The sequence below is a fragment of the Aedes aegypti genome, chromosome 3, assembly GCF_002204515.2.
Source record: "Aedes aegypti strain LVP_AGWG chromosome 3, AaegL5.0 Primary Assembly, whole genome shotgun sequence".
In the NCBI taxonomy this organism is placed as follows: Eukaryota; Metazoa; Arthropoda; class Insecta; order Diptera; family Culicidae; genus Aedes; species Aedes aegypti.
The window spans coordinates 170,400,099-170,420,003 of record NC_035109.1 but is presented as its reverse complement, the minus strand read 5'-3'; the positions used below and the strand labels follow the sequence as shown (position 1 = coordinate 170,420,003).

Sequence of the window (19,905 nt, the reverse complement as noted above, 5' to 3'; positions counted from 1 at the left end):
ATTTGCTCATTTACCGTTCACTGTGGAAACCGTTTGCCGTAAGGGAGATTTATTGTTATTTTTCATGTTATCCGAAATTATTAAGATATGGTCGCAAATTGTTGAGGACAATACGGGAAACAGCTGCGAACCTGGTTTAAGTTGCGGTGTCACGAAAAAAAATGCTCTTTAGAGCCTACAATTTGTGAATAAACCCCCTTCTTGGGGGTAATGTAAGTAATCTCCACAGACAAACAGACGTAACACTCTCATCATTGGCCATCGACCACCTTTTTAACGGTCGGTTCAAAAATATGGTAGGTGGCCGATTCACCAACCGCAGCGCTCGCATCGTTTTTGTTCGTGTTTGACGTTTGCACACTACCGCCATCTGTTGGCCTATCGGCCAAATAAACCGATTTTAGCATTGGGCGTACATGTCCTCGTGACTATGATTTTGATCGACATTTGTTCTAAGTGTTACGTCTGTTTGTCTGTGTAATCTCCATTCATCAGTGGAAACGTACAAATCTGTTTCATAGTTGAAATGTAACTGATAACTATACACAATTAGGGTTTGTTCATAAATTTCATAACGCTAAAAATGGCCATTTTCGACACCCACCCACCCCCTCGTAACGCTTTTTGTATGAATATTTTACAAATTTTGTACAGCACGAGGACACCCACCCACCCCCTTCAGCGTTATGAAATTTGTGAATGGGCCCTTAGTTTGTTTGAAAACTATATAATAGTTTTTCAAGCCAGACTTAAGCCCTCAGTACACTGTTTGTCAAGTGTGCAAATTTTTCCGCACGCATAAACCAACATGCAAACATCGGTCTCAACAATGACAAAACATCTGAAGTGTCAAGTGGATATTGAAGTGTTAGTTTATGCGTGCGGAAAAATTTGCACACTTGACAAACAGTGTACTGAGGGCTTTACGCTACAGATGCGGCTGTTTTCGGTAGTGAGCGGCAAACGGGGAATTTTTTTTTACAGTTGCTCGTCGTGCGGAAACCAAAGAAGATCAAGTTTTTGAGTTCATGCTGTTTGTCGTATGTTTTTTTTTTTGCAATTCACTACTAAACACTTTATTGTGATTACTTTATAATTACCAAACAAAAGATCAATTTCAATTTTGTTCTTTGCGACTTTTGAAACAAATATTCGAATTGGGTCCTAAAATTTTTAATGAAATCTTGTTTTTATGTAATAACACGAAAAAGGATGTTACTATAACTACTTAAGCAATTTTTCCCGCTCAAATAATGGCTATATCATGTTTGAAATTTAATTTAAAAATTTGGTCCATAAATGAACCTTGACACTTTTGATCATGTTTGACGTTCGCTTAGTCGACTAAAACACCACAGGGGTTTTAGTTCGACCATTGGGGTTGTTCCTATCTGACATTTCGTAAGCGACACGCAAAACAAAATACACCCAAAATTTGAGTTTAAGCCAAAGGATGTGATAAAATCTAAAAAAAATGTTTTTTGGGCTTAAACCAACGGAAAACATTAGAAAATTGAGTAAACATGTGTTTTTGGCCTAAACTTAAGCGTTTGGCACTAAAATTGGGACAGGGCTTTAGTGCATTTGAGTGAAGTCACTGGAAAGCGCACACAGTAAAGCAGGTGACCAGAATAATTAAATGATTTGTGATTGGGGAACTTGTTGCCAGTTCTATTTGCGCAACTCTCCATTCATAGACTCTGTAAATAACTATTGTAGTAAATTTTATACAAACATTTGATGGCAAATAAGAAAATAATTTAAGGTGAAACATATAGGAACCCAAAGATGGCCGACTTGTGCCCCTACTCACGTTTCAAAGGCACTAAACTGGAGAAATAGTTGGCAAACGTTTCTGATCTTCTTGTTTTAAACTTGCAGCTAGTGAACAAAGCCAAAATAAGAAGTGCACTGTTTTTGGATGCTCTCTTCGCAAGATTTGTGCCTTTTAAGTGTTAATGCAATCTTGGAAGTTGATTTCAAACTGTTTCACCTTAAACACATGTATCAAACACTATACTTTGCTAAACTCCAATGGAAAAAAAAAATTAAATGTGTAAAATTTCAAATGTTATTCATTGATAATCTTGTATCAACAAATCTATCCGATCCGAAACACTCGTGAACTTTTTTGTAGAACTATTTTTTATCCTTTATCCTTTATCTTGTCTAAGAGTCAAGTGTTAGTCCTAAATCTTTGACTTTGGTAACGGACGGGGAGGAGGCTACCCTCATAAAACGATTTAGGACTGTACCACCTACGAATTTGTGCGAATTGCTTAATGCTAATGCTAACTATTTTTTTTTATCCTTTATCCAAAACATTAAAACAATAAATATAAATCCAGGAAACATTAAAAATTCTATTTCATTGTCAGAAGACGATAGACAAGGGGATGACTTACGATTTCAAATCAGAACATTTTTCTACAGAGGATCAAACAATTACGACGCAAAATTTTGCGAAATATTTCTCCATCTTATAAATTGTATGAGGCTGAAAGCCTGGAAATTTCCAAAAACTACGACGCTACTCAACAGAGACCAAGTCAATGGCAATACATGCATGGCTTTTCAAGTTGATACCTACAAATCGTTTTATTTATTTATAGGATGATAGTGTTAAGATATAAGAAATTAATATAATGTATTGAATAATACTAATCTTCTTCTTATTGGCATTATGTCCTCACTGGGACAGAGGCTGCTTTTCAGCTTAGTGTTCAATGAGCACTTCTGCAGCTATTAACTGAGAGCTTTCATTGCCAAAGTGACATTTCCGCATTCGTACATCGTGTGCAAGGTACGATGATATTCTATGCCCAGGGAAGTCAAACAAATTTCCATTACGAAAAGATCCTAGACCGACCGGGAAACGATCCCAGACACCTTCAGCATGACTTTGCTTTGTAGCCGCGGACTCGAACTACTCGGCTAATGAAGGGCCAAATAATACTACCTAATGAAAGAATTAAAAAAAAAATGGTTCGCATATTATACAGTCGCCTCTCCACATCTCGATATCGAAGGGTCCATCGAGATAGGGAGAGATCGAGACAAAGAACAATTTTTGATGAATACTAGATTGAAAAGCACTCCATTGCCAAGACAGTAATACACAAACAGACGTCATTTTGCGCTCCTAACTTGTTTTTGAATCCCAAAAACTTTGGTCTAGTAACCTTCGATGTTGGTCATATCGACATACGGAGAGAAAATTGAGAACAAAGAATCAACAGGAACACATCGAGATATGAAGATATTGAGATAAGGAGGATATCGAGATATGGAGAGAGAAAATGTATGCAGACTGAAGGGACCTATGAAATCATCGACATAAGGAGAGATATCGAGATGTAGAACATCGAGATGTGGAGAGTCGACTGTAATACTGGACTTAAATCGTGTGAATTATCATCAACTCAACAATCGTACAACAACTTACATGATGTGTATTTTATTGCTCCTTCGTCCTTACAGAACTCTATAGTGATAAAAATACATTAACGAAACGCTCAAATTCCAGCGAATGATTAACGTAACAATGTAAAATAGAAACACCAATGGTAGTGTAACCAAAATGATTCGGGTATTTCTTAGATTGGGTACTGCGTTATAACCCAGGAAGGTTATATAAATGTAGTAACTGAGCGCGGCCAGCCAGATTGTGTTGCCTATCAAAGTCGAAATAAACCAGTCCTGGCTGATGAGCGGATGATAGAAGAATAGCTGAATGAAGTGCAACAAAATTAACGGAGGGAAAAATGCATTCAGATGCACATCGAATGCATAGCCCCATTCCACGTCCAAGTCCGAGGCACGATCTCGCAAGTAATGGTTCGTGATGAACCACAGCATTGTCGCCACTACCATTCCGCAAAGAATGCAATCCACAAACACCACGTACAATAGAAATACTAAACTTTGGCCGATTCCTAGGCTCAGCACCCACGCAAAGCCGATAGATGTGACTAGAATGAAAATTAGACCATGAATTACGTCCGATAGCATTGATAAATCATTTTCTTACCACACAAGCATCCAACCAACAGTACCAGGAAAGCTGGGTCATCGCGCGCAAACTGAGATTTGGTTTCTGAAATGATAAATTGAAAACTCATAAGTGAACATAGGTTACCACAATAGATCAATTAATGGGCACAGTGGTTTAAATAAAAAAAAAATGTGAAAATAGGCATTATGGTCTCCCAGAAAACAATCAATGTTCGAAAAGCTATGGTACTCAACCATGGTATAGAAGACATACTTATTTATAACATTTTTAGTATAAATCAACTATTTTGAAAATCGTTACGCCTATACGCCATAGGGGTTTTGCAAGATTAATTTATGAAATATGGTAGTTTTTGATGAAAATTGTCATATTGTGCGTATGTTTTAAGGTGAAACAGCATAGAATCTAACTTCAAAGGCATTACACTGTTGTTACAGGGCATTTCTTATTTTAGTTTAGCTATATGCACTAGCTTGAAATAAGAAGATCAGGAACTTTGGTTTACTATTTCTTCAGTTTAGTGCCTTTGAAAAAGTTGGTGTTTTTAATTTGTTTTTATTTTTTTGCGTTTTAAATTATTTTTATAACTAGAGTTACATATTTCTCAGGAGCACATAAATGTACTGATGAGCCTCCTACCAAACCGTCTCTCAGCTCATCGGAATCCTAGTGTGCTGCGCTGGTCGGAGGCTCACGAAAATGCTAAAAGCGTGCGCTAGGTGATATGCTCTCGGGGAGACTCGTCTCATGCGCTGCTCGGCGCTACGGCTCGCCACCGGTATCCAAGTTGTGAAACAACTGCTTAGTAACAAAGAGCCTCTACAACTACTTTCGCCTTATTATGCAGGTGTCTAGATGTCTAGATATGGTCGAAGACTCGCGATGCAAGAGTTACAATTTCGATCCTCGTTGAAAACTTTTGCAATCACTTCAATTAGTGTACACAATTTTAAACAGCACATGTTCCACGATCGGCAATGATTCGCAGCTTGATAAATATCAGCAGCGAATGAGAGCTCCAAAGAGAGAGCGATGATAAAATCCATATTTTTCGCTTATTTACCATCGGGGGTAGGTGTTTTACTTTACTGGCATGATAATCCCTCAGATATAATCAGAGCTGTAGCAGTAGACGATAAACAGTATCTCATGATGTGTTGCGGATCATGATTGTTACAGAGAGCAATAAGTGAAAGATACTCAAAATTCTCTTAGAACTCAATTCCTGTGCAAGACTGGTTCGAGAGCTAAACCAGCATTTCGAAGTAACGTCGTTGGGAGACATCAAGCATTTCCTGGGCATCGAGGTGAACCGATCCAGTGAAGGCGTAAGCTTGAATCAGTCAACGTACATCCGAAAACTGTTGAAGCGTTTCGGAATGACGGATGCCAAACCATCGAAGTTTCCTCTCAGTCCCGGTCACACACAATCAAAGGAGGAGACAGATGCCGACAAATTGCCAAATAACCACCAATTCGCCAGTTTGATTGGTGGTTTATTGTACGTGGCCGTGAACACGCGTCCGGATATTGCAGCTGCAGTTTCCATTTTGGGAGGAAGACCAGCTGCCCGACGCAAGCTGACTGGCTGGAAGCAAAACGGGTATTGCGATACCTGAAGCACACGCTGAACGACGAGTTGGTCCTGGGAGTAGATGGATCAGCACTGAAGGTCTACGTCGACGCTGATTGGGCCGGCGACACTAGTGACCGAAAATCGACGTCTGGTTTTCTGTTCCATTTCGCTGGTGGTTCGATTAGCTGGAGCTCGAAGAAGCAAACTTGTGTCACACCAGTAGCACCGAAGCCGAGTACGTGGCACTTGCCGAGTGCCTCCAAGAGTTCCGTTGGGTTCGCCGAATATTGAGCGATTTCGACGTTAACCTGACATCACCAGTGGCGGTGTACGAAGACAATCAAGGGGTGATCAAACAATCGAATTCACCAACCATTGGCCGCCGTTCGAAGCACATCGAGACGAAATTCCACTTTGTTCGAGATTTGCTGCAGAATGGTGAAATCGACATTCGTTACTGTCCGACTGATGCGATGGTTGCGGATATGATGACGAAGCCTTTGCAGTTCGTAAAACTGAGGGGTTTCCGTGAAGCTGCTGGAGTCCTTCCGTCGAGGAGGAGTGTAGGAGATGACGACGTTGAACGCAGCATGCCATGAACATTTGAATTAAAGCATGTTGCTATGGTTGGCGAATGACCTTCGGGTTAAAGTCCCTCTCAAACAACAACAACAACAAGTGGATTGCTCAGACGGTTGGCCAAGCATTGGTGATAGAGGCTTGACGGTTGTAGCAGACGTAGGTGGTGGTGAGACTGGCGATGTGGCGATAGCGCTTGATGTGGAACGTGGTTCGGGCAGATTCCAGCCTTAAGCTAAGTATGCTGTTTCGCTCAAGAAAAGTTAAGAAATTCCTTGAATGAAAGGGTTAAGAAATTTCCTACAGAGAGCCCCCTTTGAAGTGACATTTCTTCTCAACTGCGTACTGCGATCAGAAAAATTGTGATTTTCTTGACCATTTCTTGGGAGACATTTTCCACGCATCGTGATAGGCGATTCTTTTTCTTGTCAGTAGCAAACCGGCCTTTAAGCAAGATATCCAACGGTAGCTTTGATGATGCCTTGATGTGCTTCGTTGGGGGCTTGTCGTCTGTCACACGAGTTCGGAGCTGATTGATATGAGACCAGCAATATGCGGCGCCGCCATATTTTTGAATACAACATGTTCTAAGCAACCGTTGGATACTCAAATGCATTTCAATGTGGATACTTAAATGATCTTAGCTGTTGTCAAATCCATTAGGTGAGATTGGGATTGCCATATACGTGTATGAGACCGAAGCATGTGCTTATCTTCCACCCACACGTTGAACATGACACGTCCAATTAGTAAACAAGCTCAAGAGCATGAGCTGTTGGAGGACGGAGCAGGTCAAGACTGCTACGAGTCCTGCGACCGAACATTGCTTATGATGGTGATTTTCCTTGGGGTGTGGCTGGATTCGGTGTTGCTCGGTAAGTAAATAGGAAAACATCCAAAGCTTCCTGTATAACTCCTTTCCCCTTGCGTATTTTATTTACCGATCGCTTCAAGGTGTCCACAAATCTTTCTGCTTGCCCGTTTGATTGTTGGTGGTACGGTGCAGTAGTGATGTGGTTGACACCATTCTCCAAACAGAAATTATCGAGCTCGGCGCAAGAGCTGTGGACCGTTGTCGCTTACCAGAGTCTCCGGCATTCCAAGACGGGCGAATAAGCTGAGGATGATGCTGACTGTAGTGGTAGCCGTGGTTGACTTGGTTTTGACTCTTTCGACCCACTTTGAATAGGAGTCGACGCTCAGCAGGAAGTATTCACCTTCTATCGGCCCGGCGTACTCCACGTGAACGCGCTGCCAGGGATACCATTTTGAAGTTGAGTGGAAACGCGTCGATTGAGTTTGTAGCTAGCGCCTTCACATCTTTCTCCTGCACAATGCTAGTCACTACGAAATCCTTTTCCGGCTTCACGTGATGTTCAATTAACCTTGACAAGACATCTGCGTTGCCAAACTTGTCCGTGTTGACGTAGATGATCTTGAAATCGTACATCAGCAACTGTAGCGCCCAGCGTTGCAAACGATTGGCCGTGTAGACGGGAATGCCCTTTTTCGACCCAAAGATTCGAAGAAGTGGGGCGTGATCCGTCTGCAACGTGAATTTCCGGCCGAAAACCATCTTATGGAACTTGGTTACGGCGAAAATTATCGCGAGCCCTTCGCGATCTGGCTGACTGTATGCTTGCTCAGCTGAGGTTAACGCTCTGGACGCATGCTGGACCGCTTTGATAGAGCCGTCGGGGAACTTGTGGCTTATTCTGGCCCCGACTCCGATGGAAGACGCATCTGCCGACACGATGATGTCTAACTCCGAGTTGTGTGTAAGGAGCAAGTCGGAAGACAGGATTTTCTTGAAATTCTCGAACGCTTGCTTGAGGAGCTCGTCAAGAGTGTGCCTTAGCGTTCGCACAATTGGGAGAAATTTCCCGTAATAGTTAATTGCCCCTAGGAAAGAACGCACTCCCGTATGTTGCGAATCGCCTCAATTTTGGCTGGATTCGGGCGTAATCCGCGCTTATCAATAAGGTGACCAACGTATTTGATTTGCTGTTGGACAAACGAACACTTCTCCGCTTTGATGATGAACCCGTACTCTTGAAGTCGACGGAGGACATTTTCGAGATTCCGATGATAGTCTTCTTCGTCCACACCGCCTACTAACACATCGTCGAGGTAGCCCGACGTGTACTTCAGCCCAGCTAGTATGGTGTCTACTAACTTCTGAAACGCTCCTGGTGCTGGCTTGACCCCTGGAGGAAGTTGGTTGTAGCGGTAGAGTCCCCGGTGCGTATTGATAGTCCGCATTTCGCGGGATTCTTCCTCTACCTCGACCTGTAGGAATGCATCGGAGAGATCGATTTGGCTAAAAAACTTGCTATTGGCCAGTTTTGCGAAGATGTCCTGTGGCAGCGGGAGAAGATACTGGTGCGGCTGTAGGGCGCCGTTCAAGCCAGTTGAATAATCACCGCTCCACTCGCCTTCCTCACGACAACTATCGGAGCTGCCCACACCTAGTGCTCGACTGGTGTTATGATTCCAGCCTTTTTTAAACGGTCTTGTAAATTGCGTACGCTACTGGTCTCTTCGGCGAAACACGGGTTGTGCTCCTTCTTTCAGCGTGAGGTGTACCTTTGCTTTTGTACAAAGTCCCGGATCATTGGCCGTGTAGTTCCGGCGTCCAGAATAGAACTACGGACAACCCGTTCCGGTGGTAAGAGTCCACCAAACGGGGTAACCCCAATTCAAGGTGTGATGCGAAAAACCGTGCTGAGGAATGAATGGTCGAAGGGGTGAAAAAGATGTTCGGCCATTAACGGAGCCTGTGGGGCACCTGAGCACCCCTCACAGTATTTGTCCCTTACCGCGTTAATGCAGGGCTCTGGCGTGGTTGACCTCTTTTCCCGTGCTACTCGTGGGATCCAAAATGAGTACAAATTCAAACAACAATCAGATTAGTAGTGGTAGTGCAGGTAGTAGCAGTAGTAGGGAAGCGAACCCCTTCGCAAGAAGTGGGCTAGCTAGATCTCCGTTGAGGAGAGTAGAAGCAGGAGGAGGCAGCAGTGCACGTAGTGCCAGTGCTGGAACCCATATTTCATCCCCGGCTAACGCATCGGGTGAAGTTATGGATGGAGCGTGGTTGATGAGGGCCATCAATAAAAGTAGAGATGGGCTCTCTGCGATGGAAGTGGCTGCACAGCAGCTCGACTCCATAATTGACTTTGCGTCCTCGAAGTCTAACATCAGCAAGGACCTCAAGCAGGCCTTGCTTAGACTTCGTAAGTCAATGTTGGCGGCCAAGCAGAACCATGCTGAACCCATGGTGACTGTGGCTGCGGCAGAACCCGTGGAACTGAAGGTGCCGAAGTCTACCCAGACGGAACCCTTCGTTTTCGCGGGCAGCCCCAAAAGCGTGGAAGCGAATGCTTACAGCAAGCAATCGCAGAAGCGCGCGAGGCAGCCGTCAGGGGAGGAGCTACCCGGCGGCGCTCGTAAGGCCAGGCGGATACTGACCCCGAAAACCGGCAGAAGTGCCGGAAAATCGGACCCCAGCCAGGCGTCCCGGAAAGCCGAGAAGGGTGGGCCCGAAAAGGCTGGCCCCTCACGGAGTGATGGGAACAGGGGGTTGCGACCTTTGAGAGGTCCTCCATCACCACAGGTCAGGGCGGAGCAGGGGGGGGACGCCCCCTGGACAACCGTAGTGAGGAAGAAGAAGAAGAAGAAGAAACAGGAGAAACAGGAGCGCAGGGATACCAGACCTAAGAAAGGTAGGAGGGTAGGTGCCAAGCGCGAAAAGGGTGATGCGATCATCATCAAGACGGAAGAGTCCAAGTACTCGGAAGTCCTGAAGGCGATGCGCAGTGACGCGAAGCTTGCGGATCTAGGAGCCGACGTACGCAGTGTCAGACGCACTCGTACAGGTGAAATGATCCTCGAGCTTAAGCGCGACAAGGAGCGCAAGGGCGCCGCCTACAAAAGTTTGGCGGAAGAGGTCCTTGGCGCTGGTGTTGAAGTGAGGGCTCTGACGCAGTCAGTGACTCTGAAGGTGATGAACCTTGACGAGATCACTAACGCAGAAGAGCTCGTCACGGCACTGCGGCAACAGTGCGAAGTGCAGGTGCCCACCACCGCCGTTCAGCTACGGAAAGGTCCGGCAGGTACTCAGGTGGCCTTAGTACACCTACCTGTGGCAGACGCAAATAAGTCCGCTAAGGTAGGTAAGATCAAGGTTGGTTGGTCAGTATGTTCACTGAACATACATGAGCAACCAGTGATCTGCTTTAGGTGCAGGGAACCTGGACACAAGTCCTGGGGCTGTAAAGGCCCTGATAGGACTAAGTTGTGCAGGCGTTGTGGTGAGGAAGGTCATAAGGCACTAGGCTGCAAGAACCCTCCCAAGTGCTTGATTTGTTCCGGCAAGTCCGTGAACAACAATCACCCAACGGGAGGCTCAAGGTGCCCGACCTTCAAACGAGCCATCAACGAAAAATCACAGTGCAGGTAACGCAGCTGAACCTGAACCACTGTGACGCAGCTCAGCAACTGCTGTACCAGTCAGTTGCTGAGTGGGGGACGGACATCGCCATCATATCGGACCCATACCGAGTACCCGCCGGCAACGGCAACTGGGTCGTGGATGGATCCGGAAAAATGGCGGCGATATGGACAACGGGTAAATACCCTGTCCAGCAGTTGGTGTCTACTACCTACGAGGGCTTCGTGATCGCCAAAGTAAACGGGGTCCTCTTCTGTAGCTGCTATGCGCCTCCGAGTTGGTCGACCGAGCGGTTCACGCAGATGCTGGACTGTATGACGACCGCGCTGACAGGGCGAAGGCCAGTTGTAATAGCGGGTGACTTCAATGCCTGGGCCGTGGAATGGGGAAGCCGTAACACGAACCAGCGAGGTCAAATCCTGCTAGAGGCACTGGCCGTGCTAGATGTCGATCTGGCTAATGTTGGTGCCAAAAGTACCTTCAGCCGTAACGGAGCGGAGTCGATTATCGACGTTACTTTTTGTAGTCCTGGCCTAACGAGTAGTTCGAACTGGAGGGTAGACGATGCCTACACTCACAGCGACCACCTGGCGGTTCGCTACAGTATCGACTACAACAACAGCAGGCAGCGGGTTGAGGAAGCGGCTAGGTCAAGGCCAAGCCCTCGTAGGTGGAAGACATCGTACTTCAATGATGAAGTACTTAGGGAGGCGCTCCGCCGTGAGCGTAACCTACTCGGCCTAAGCGGGGACGAACTGGTAGCGGTGCTTACGCGTGCATGCGATGCGACCATGCCTAGAAAAGTCCACCCTAGGAATGGGAGACCACCGACATACTGGTGGACTCAAGCTATTGCGAACCTGCGCCGTGCCTGCCTACGGGCCAGGAGACGGATGCAGCGAGCACGTACCGAGCAGGAGCGTGAAGAACGACGGGCGGTGTTCACCGCTGCCAAAGTCGCGCTGAAGTCTGAGATAAGGGCAAGCAAAAAGGCCTGCTTCGAGGGACTCTGTCAGAGTGCCAACGCGAACCTGTGGGGTGATGCCTACAGGATCGTAATGGCGAAGACAAGAGGTGCAATTGCTCCTACGGAGCAGTCTCCACAGATGCTGGAGGGGATCATCGAGGGGCTCTTCCCGCGCCACAACCCTAGCCCATGGCCTCCTTTTGTAGGACAGCCGGGGATTGGGGCTGGTGATGAGGATAGAGTAACTGATGAGGAACTTGTAGGGATTGCAAAATCCCTAAGCATGGGGAAGGCACCAGGTCCGGACGGAGTTCCAAACCTGGCCCTCAAAGTCGCAATCTTGGAGGCTCCCGGTATGTTCAGATCTGCTATGCAGATATGCCTGGACGAGGGAGTATTCCCAGATGCGTGGAAGAGGCAGAGCCTGGTACTATTGCCAAAGGCGGGGAAACCACCCGGTGACCCGTCGGCGTATAGACCAATATGCTTGATTGACACGGTGGGGAAAGTGCTCGAGAAGATCATCCTCAACAGACTGTCGAGGTACACCGAGGGTGTAAATGGTCTCTCAGGCAACCAGTTCGGCTTCCGGAAAGGGAGGTCCACTGTAGACGCTATTCTGACGGTTAAGAAAACCGCTGAGATAGCACTCCAGCGTAAGAGGAGGGGTATTCGCTACTGCGCAGTAGTGACTCTGGATGTAAGGAATGCATTTAATAGTGCCAGCTGGGCGGCTATTGCTGATGCGCTCCTGCGTCTGGGGATACCCGAGTACCTGTACAAGATTCTCGGAAGTTACTTCCAGAATCGGATATTAGTCTATGACACAGAGGTGGGTCGGAAGTGCTTTCACATAACCTCAGGAGTCCCGCAAGGTTCCATCCTGGGTCCGGTGTTATGGAATGTCATGTACGACGAGGTGTTGAGATTAAAATTCCCGGCGGGTGTGGTCATCGTTGGCTTTGCCGACGATATTACGCTGGAGGTCTACGGTGAATCGATCGAAGAAGTGGAATTGACTGCAGCCCACTCGATCGCAATTGTGGAGGAGTGGATGAGCTCCAGGAAACTGGAATTGGCTCACCACAAAACGGAGGCTGTTGTTGTCAACAACCGAAAGTCGGTGCAGCAAGCGGTGATCAGTGTAGGCGACTGCACAATCACTTCGAAGCGCTCCGTCAAACACTTGGGGGTGATGATCGACGACAAGCTTACCTTCGGTAGCCATGTCGATTATGCCTGCAAGAGAGCCTCCACAGCTATTGTGGCACTGTCCCGGATGATGTCCAATAGCTCTGCGGTGTACGCCAGCAAGCGTAAGCTTCTGGCCAGTGTCGCCTCGTCCATACTGAGGTATGGTGGCCCGGCTTGGGGCACGGCTTTGAGTACCGATAGCTACCGTAGCAAGCTAGAGAGTACTTATAGGCTAATGTGCCTGAGGGTTGCGAGCGCGTACCGTACCGTGTCACACGATGCACTTTGTGTCATCACCGGTATGATGCCTATTGGTATCCTTATCATGGAAGACATAGAGTGCTTCGAAATGCGCGGCACAAGAGGCATACGCAGGACTGCCAGACTGGCCTCCATGGTCAAATGGCAGCGTGCGTGGGACAGTTCCACCAAGGGAGTGTGGACTCACAGGTTGATTCCGAGGTTAGATATCTGGGTCAATAGGCGCCATGGGGAACTAACATTCCACCTAACACAGGTCCTTTCGGGTCATGGATGCTTTAGACAATATCTACACCGTTTCGGTCATGCGGGTTCTCCCGAATGTCCAGTTTGTGCAGGTTTAGAGGAAACGGCGGAACACGTTTTGTTCGTGTGCCCGCGTTTCCGCACAATGCGTGACCGCATGTTTGCCACATGCGGTCGGGACACGACTCCGGACAATTTGGTCCAGAGGATGTGTGCAGACGAGTTTGGCTGGAATGCCGTTTCATCGGCTATCACCCACATCGTCTCGGAACTCCAAAGGAGGTGGCGTGTGGACTCGAGGAGTGACTAGTGCAGACGCTAATCAACAGGTGGTCCAAGGGTTCGCAGTCGGCTACGTAGGTCATACCGGTGCCCTACGGTCGAAATCGACCCTTACAGCGATTAAGTGGCCGCGGGGAGAACATCCTGGTAGCGCTGCTGTCGTGGCGCCGGTCTACTGGGTGGGTACGAGCCTCTGGTTGTTCGGGGCAGGTGGAGGCCCCTTCGTCAGCAATCCCAGCTCGTGCTAGCTGATAGGGCCTGAGCCTTCAGTAGGTCAAATTGCGAAGCCCGCAGTATCAGTTCTTGATACCTGCGGTGCAGCTGGGCGCGGGCTTAGTGGTCGACCCTGCCCGCCTTCAGCGGACAACGGGAGGTGAGGACCACCCGGGAAGCTGGCAATGCGCCAGCATGCTACCTTGGTGGACCCCCATAAGCGTGTCATCGATGTTCGTTGCTGCATGGCTACGCAGCTAACCTGGAGGATGCGATGTGCAATAGCCCCTCTCCGAAGCAATGCCTTCTTGGTGGTCCCGGAGAGACGAAGGGTTTGGCGGCAATGGAAATGGTTTAGTGGGTCGGGGGTGTAGTCCTGTTTACTGCTTGTACGTAGTAAATGGTCCCCAACCCCACACTCCCGGACCTCGGTGAGCAGATTATCCCCCCATTGCTTAGAAGGAAAAAAAAAAAGTCCCGGATCATCGTTGAACACTGTCGGAAAAGCTTGCTTTAAGATGCCGACTGCTGTGGGCGAGCTGCTGACATGATTGCAGAAGCGATCCATCGGCATCGACCAGAAGCCGAGCAAATTGAGTTGCTGTTTTACGTAGAGCCGGACTTGACGTTTTACCTCATTTATGGAAATCGCACATTTACACTCGAACTCCAACTTCGGTGGCTTTTCGGATGCTGTCGAGGCTGTATCTAGTTGAAGACTGATCTGCCGATCGTTCACTAGCGCACTCACAAATCTTCTTCTCTTCTGCACGTTCTTCACCACGACACTCTTGGTTACCGTCTTCCTCGGAGAAAATCGCTTGTTCGGAGATCGTGGACTTATTACCTTCCTTGCGCTAGAGCAGTATCCGTCTTTGTGACCGACTTGTCTGCACTCCCGACATAGGCCAGGGGAAGTAATTCACCTAGAGTGAATTTATAGCAGAGAAAAAGTAGATATTGTAAGATTTTTGGCAGGAAAATTAATGACAAGTTCATCCACTTCTCCTGGCCTATTGATGCTTCTTGAAGGGACAATCCTTGGAGTAGTGCATGGAACCGCAGTTCCAACATGGCGAACCTGGTCCTGTTTTAGTGGCTTCACTTGACCCGGACGAAAATCCCTAAACTGGCGAACGCCGTTCGTATGGAGATGCACGCTTCCCGACGTGATGCTTGCTCTTGACTGCTGAATGTTGCCCTGCCTCAATCATTGCTGTGTCGTGTTTGATGCTGAGGAGACGTTGGCACTCATCCGATATTTGCTCCAATGTGATGTCGATTCTTTCTTCGATCCTGCTCAGCAATCTAGCACGAACTTCCACGTTGCTCTCCGCTTTTAAGCCACACACGAATACTAGGCACTTAAACTGTTCTTCGGTAAGTTTCCCGAGTTTAAACTCAACACACAGTTTGTTAACTCTGCATGCGTACGTTTTGAAATCCTCGGTAGCTTGCTTGGCGACATGCAAGCACCAATAAAGCCTACTCAGCACAGATTCCGGTGTGCCAAACAAGCTTTTTAGCTTGACCACAGTATCAGAAAAGCAGATGTCCTTCGAAAGCTTGGGAAGGATATAGCTGGGGTAGCGTTCGTATTCCATTGGTCTAGTTTTACGGAGCAATAACCGCACCTTCGCCTAATCATCCAAACGAACAGCATCCTTGGCAAACAAAGCGCACAAACCAACCTGCAAATGTGACGTTTGCATCTGGCTCGTATCGGAACTTCTGTATATTACTTACAAGCGAGTCCAATATCTGCTCCGGATTTGGCGCTGTTTGGTGGTGCATCGAAGACAGCATCGTTTGAAAGAATGATTGCTGTTGCTGTTGGAGCTGTTGGAAAAATTGGAAACATTGTCCAACGAATTCGTTCGGTGATGGGTTTTGTAGCTGCTGCTGTTGCGGGGTTTGAGGCTGCGGAAACTGCTGGAAGCGAGGCGGTACTTGTTGATGAAACGTAGAGCGGAGAATCGAATTCGACGGCTGCTGCTGCGGTGGTAAAAATGCTGGTGGGTGTTGATGTTGTCCTGCCTGATCTTGTTGCAGTCTATTCGTCGCAATTGATGGTGGATGCGAACGATCACTCCCGGACGGGAAATTGTTGTCGTCCATTCTTCTCCTCTTCCACGCGGGAGACACTTTTACCGCTGTTTCTCACTATTTTCGCTCAATTTTTTTGCCACTTTTACGTTCGCGCGTTGGCGGTGACCGAGTACATTATTGTGACGAATAAAACACGCGACGAAAAAGCAACGAACTAAATCTTTATTTAAAACGGTTACAAACTATTAACACGTTACACGCGGTACTTCATAATAAACATATTTTTTTGAAGAATACATAGAGATTTGGAAATTTTATTTGAAATTTGTTTAGAGAAATGTTTGAACCGCAACAATACTATTTTGATGAAATGCCGTAAGAAATTTCTGGGGGAACTTAAGGCTTAAGGCTGTGCTGAATGTTGCATCATTCAATCATTAGCAATCATCAAAAATTAAAAACCAGTTTTTTCGTTCAAATTTGTAGTAATCCCCAAGAAAATCTATCATTGCAATACATACAGCAAGTACAATGCAATGATAGATTTTCTTGAGCATTGCTTAAATTTTTAGCAAAAAAAAACTGGTTTAGAAAATTTGGAAAACGATGATGGTTATTTTCCTCTTGATGAAGAATGCTAGGTCAAATATATCGAGGAATTCATGGTAAAGTTTCATCGAACAATGCCTTGAAGCAATTCATGAGAGTAAACGTGGATGAATTTTGAAAAAGAATCTTAATGAAAATGCCTAGAATAAATTAGAAAATGGGCGTAGGAATTATTGTAGCGTTTCTTGGAAAAATCTCGACACGATTTTTTTCAAAACTCTTTAATAAACCTTTGTGGAAGAGCTCCTGTAGGATCTGTGGAGGAAATTCTGCGCGTTTAGGTAGCGGCACAGCCGACAATTTATCAGTTGAAAAGATTTTGTGTCTCAAAAACGACATGCTACTGTACTACTGCTTCTAAATTATTTCTCTGAATGTAGCCGAAATTCCTGCAAATTTAGAGCAGAGAAAACCCTATCGGAGTGAAGATCAAAAGATCAAGTTATGCGACAACTTTTGTGACTAGGTTCAAAATAGCGACAAATCATTAAAAAGTGATTTGCTATCAACCCTGTAACTATAAAGAAGCTTAACAGTTAAGCTGTAAGTTACAGTGACTCAATCTCATTTTCGTACGGGGCTCTGTTTTCATATCAAGTTGGTATAAATCTATTAAATGGTGCATGGACTTCGATATACTTTATCAATAATGAAGGTTATAGGTGTCATCTATTGTTTGGCAATGACAAACTGTATTCATTTGCTTAAATCTTTGGAATAATGGAAAAGTATTGAGATTGTGTCTATAATTGACCCAATTCCATATTCGTACATCTAACAAAAAAGAAATATACAGCATTCAAAACTAATTTTTAATGGACTAGATGATTACTTAAGCTCTTCGTTGTGTTGTTTAGATGCAGTAGAATACATTTGGAAAATTTAAATTTTTTTAAATTTATTTGAAACTTAAGTAAATTTAAGAAAAATACCAGTTTTCCCATGTTTTTTGCTAAAATATTCGATAAGTCGAACAATAAATTACATTTTTTTCAACATCACTTCCTTAAGAATGATAACTGCGACTATTGCACAAATTTCAAAAAAATTTAATCAGTTTCAGAGTAGCTAGGAGTGGATATCGACAACTTATACTTTTGAATCTTAGGTAGTATAACATTTATAACAAATCCAAAACCAAAAATTTTAGTCAATTTCTTTATGTTTGGCTCCTAAATGTATATACATAATCCATAGTTAATGTTCCTATCAAAACATTGCGTAATTATCATTTTTAATTTACACTTTACTACCAAACATGATTAAAGAGATTTAAAGAATAAATATTATTGCCATAACCGCAAAACAAACGTTTTTTAAAATGATGAAAACAACAGGATATATTCTATTAAATAGTATATCAATGCTCTCTGCTCATTCAAGTTATTTTGTATTTTTCTTATAAAATCAATAAATTGCAAAATAGGGTGCTATTTTGAATTTAATTTGAATATTATTTCAAAGATAATTGAATATTACGATGACATCAATTATGTGGAGGTATGTACAGCGTAGTTTAGGGTACTTTATTGTAAAACGAAGTTCGTAGTTCAAATTGTTTTTACAGACAAATTCAAAATTAACATATACCTGTTGTTTACAATGAAAATTTGGTTTACATTGATTAAAAATATCATTTAAGAAGAGTTTTGAACTTATGGCACAACAATTTTCTGAACTCAAAAGGGATAAAAACTGTTTATAATTTCTGTGAACTATATATATTTCAACTAAATTTCTTACTTACGAGTATAATCTATAGATTGGATCCAATGACAAAAATAAACGTTATTGTTCGAATTATAGGATTTAATAGCAAAAATCATTGGAAAACTGGCATTTCTCATAACTTTACCTAAATTTCATATATGTCCACTAATAAATTGTCCAAATGTATTTCACTACATCTGAACATCATAATAAAGCATTTTAGTAATCAAATAGAGCTTATAAATTTAGTTTTGAACGTTGTGCGTATGAATTTTGGTAGGTGTACGAATATGGAATTGGGTGAATTTTAGACATCAATTCAATACTTTTCCATTAATCCAAAGATGAATGAAAATGGAAACATTTTGTGATTGGCAAACAATAGATGACACCTGTTACCTTCAATTTAGATAAAGTATTTGTAGCTCAATACTTCATTTAATAGTTTTTTACTAACTTGATGTGGAAACGGTATCCTGTACGAATATGAAATTGGGCCACTGTACTTACATTCAAGGGGACCACTAGGACCTTTCAAACATTGATTTTTCTGAAACAACCTAACAGGCACATGGGGAGGGTGGCTCCAGAGGATGTACTTACGCTTCCGGTAATTGAAGTTCCGGTACACTTTCTTGGGCGCAATGAACAAGTACAGCATTTGCCACATCGCAAACTCGAAGTCCATCTGGTCGAACTTGATGAACCGCCGGAGATATTTGTAGCTTTTGTTGGTGGCGCTCATGCAGTCGTTCCGGTAATTGGCCGGCGGAGGCAACGGGGATGTGGTTCTGGATGACGACATTCCCCCCAGGAGCGAAGAGCTATTACTACGCGAAGGAGTCGGAGAGGTGGAGTATTTCATATTGTGTTGCTCTTCCGTAATGCGTTCTAGAGTTGCACGAATTCACTTCAATATTTCCGTAGTTTGTTTGACTGCGTTTAACAAACCGCTACACTCATTATTATGATTTTTCTTACTAAATTTGCACAACCTTTTGCCTGAAAAATGCAAAAAGTTTGGACAGTGAGCTATTTTGTGCAGACGAAAGTGTAAACAAAACGTTTTGTCAAAAAGATAAACGTTTCCAAATGTAAACTGTGCTGAATGTTGCATCGCTACACTGAACGAAAGCATCTGATGAAAATTGTAAAAGTTTCATTAAGATTTCTCGCGTAACTTTTCAAAACGGCCTATCTAACAATTCACACATTTCGAGTAAATCGAGCTTGAACATATATTTTGAAACTGTATCAAAATGAAACAATTTTTCCCCACTGTGTTGCTTGTAGAGGGAAGCAGTGTAATATAGTTCAACGTAAGAAATGATATTTTGTCAATTTATTTGGAAATTACACTGAAATCTAAAAAAATATCAAATAGGACGTTTTGACCAAAAATATGTACATAGGATAAATCACATAGGTCGTTCTGTTTCAACAATTATTACATTGGACATTCACTTCGGTCATTTGTTTTCAGTTATAGTAACATCGGACATTTTGATTTGAGCACACAGCAAGCATGTTTTATTTCATTTTGTATCCACGTGCGTTGAACTGCTTCAACATTGAAGTTGAACTGCTCATTTTGTTGCGGTGTGATAATCGCAGGCACCAGCTGTGCTTTGTTTTGATTCATTTGAAGAAGGGACGAATGACCTTCGGGTTAAAGGCTCTCACAAACAACAACAATTTGACTCATTCAATGCCACGCCGTCACTTTTTGCCCTCCGTCTATGTGTCCTATGTAA

The 19,905-nt window shown here is 44.5% G+C and overlaps 1 protein-coding gene across 1 annotated transcript; it reads right to left on the bottom strand.

Annotated features, from left to right (window-relative positions):
• Positions 1 to 3,441: 3,441 nt before the first annotated feature.
• Positions 3,442 to 19,242, bottom strand: LOC5578893 (protein unc-50 homolog). The gene is made up of 3 exons (XM_001664054.2): positions 18,755 to 19,242; positions 4,031 to 4,096; positions 3,442 to 3,971 (listed from the first exon to the last, which is right to left on the bottom strand). The coding sequence occupies exons 1-3, from the start codon at positions 19,014 to 19,016 to the stop codon at positions 3,475 to 3,477; spliced, it is 825 nt and encodes a 274-aa protein (XP_001664104.1). The 5' UTR covers positions 19,017 to 19,242; the 3' UTR covers positions 3,442 to 3,474.
• Between the last annotated feature and the right edge of the window lie 663 nt (positions 19,243 to 19,905).

Excerpts from the sequence above, each read along its gene's own strand:
- LOC5578893 (XM_001664054.2), bottom strand. The coding sequence starts at position 19,016 with ATGAAATACTCCACCTCTCCGACTCCTTCGCGTAGTAATAGCTCTTCG. Across the intron at positions 4,097-18,754 it reads GAACTTCAATTACCGGAAGC|AAACCAAATCTCAGTTTGCG; the intron begins GTAAGTACATCC and ends TTATCATTTCAG. Across the intron at positions 3,972-4,030 it reads GTTGGTTGGATGCTTGTGTG|TCACATCTATCGGCTTTGCG; the intron begins GTAAGAAAATGA and ends TTTTCATTCTAG.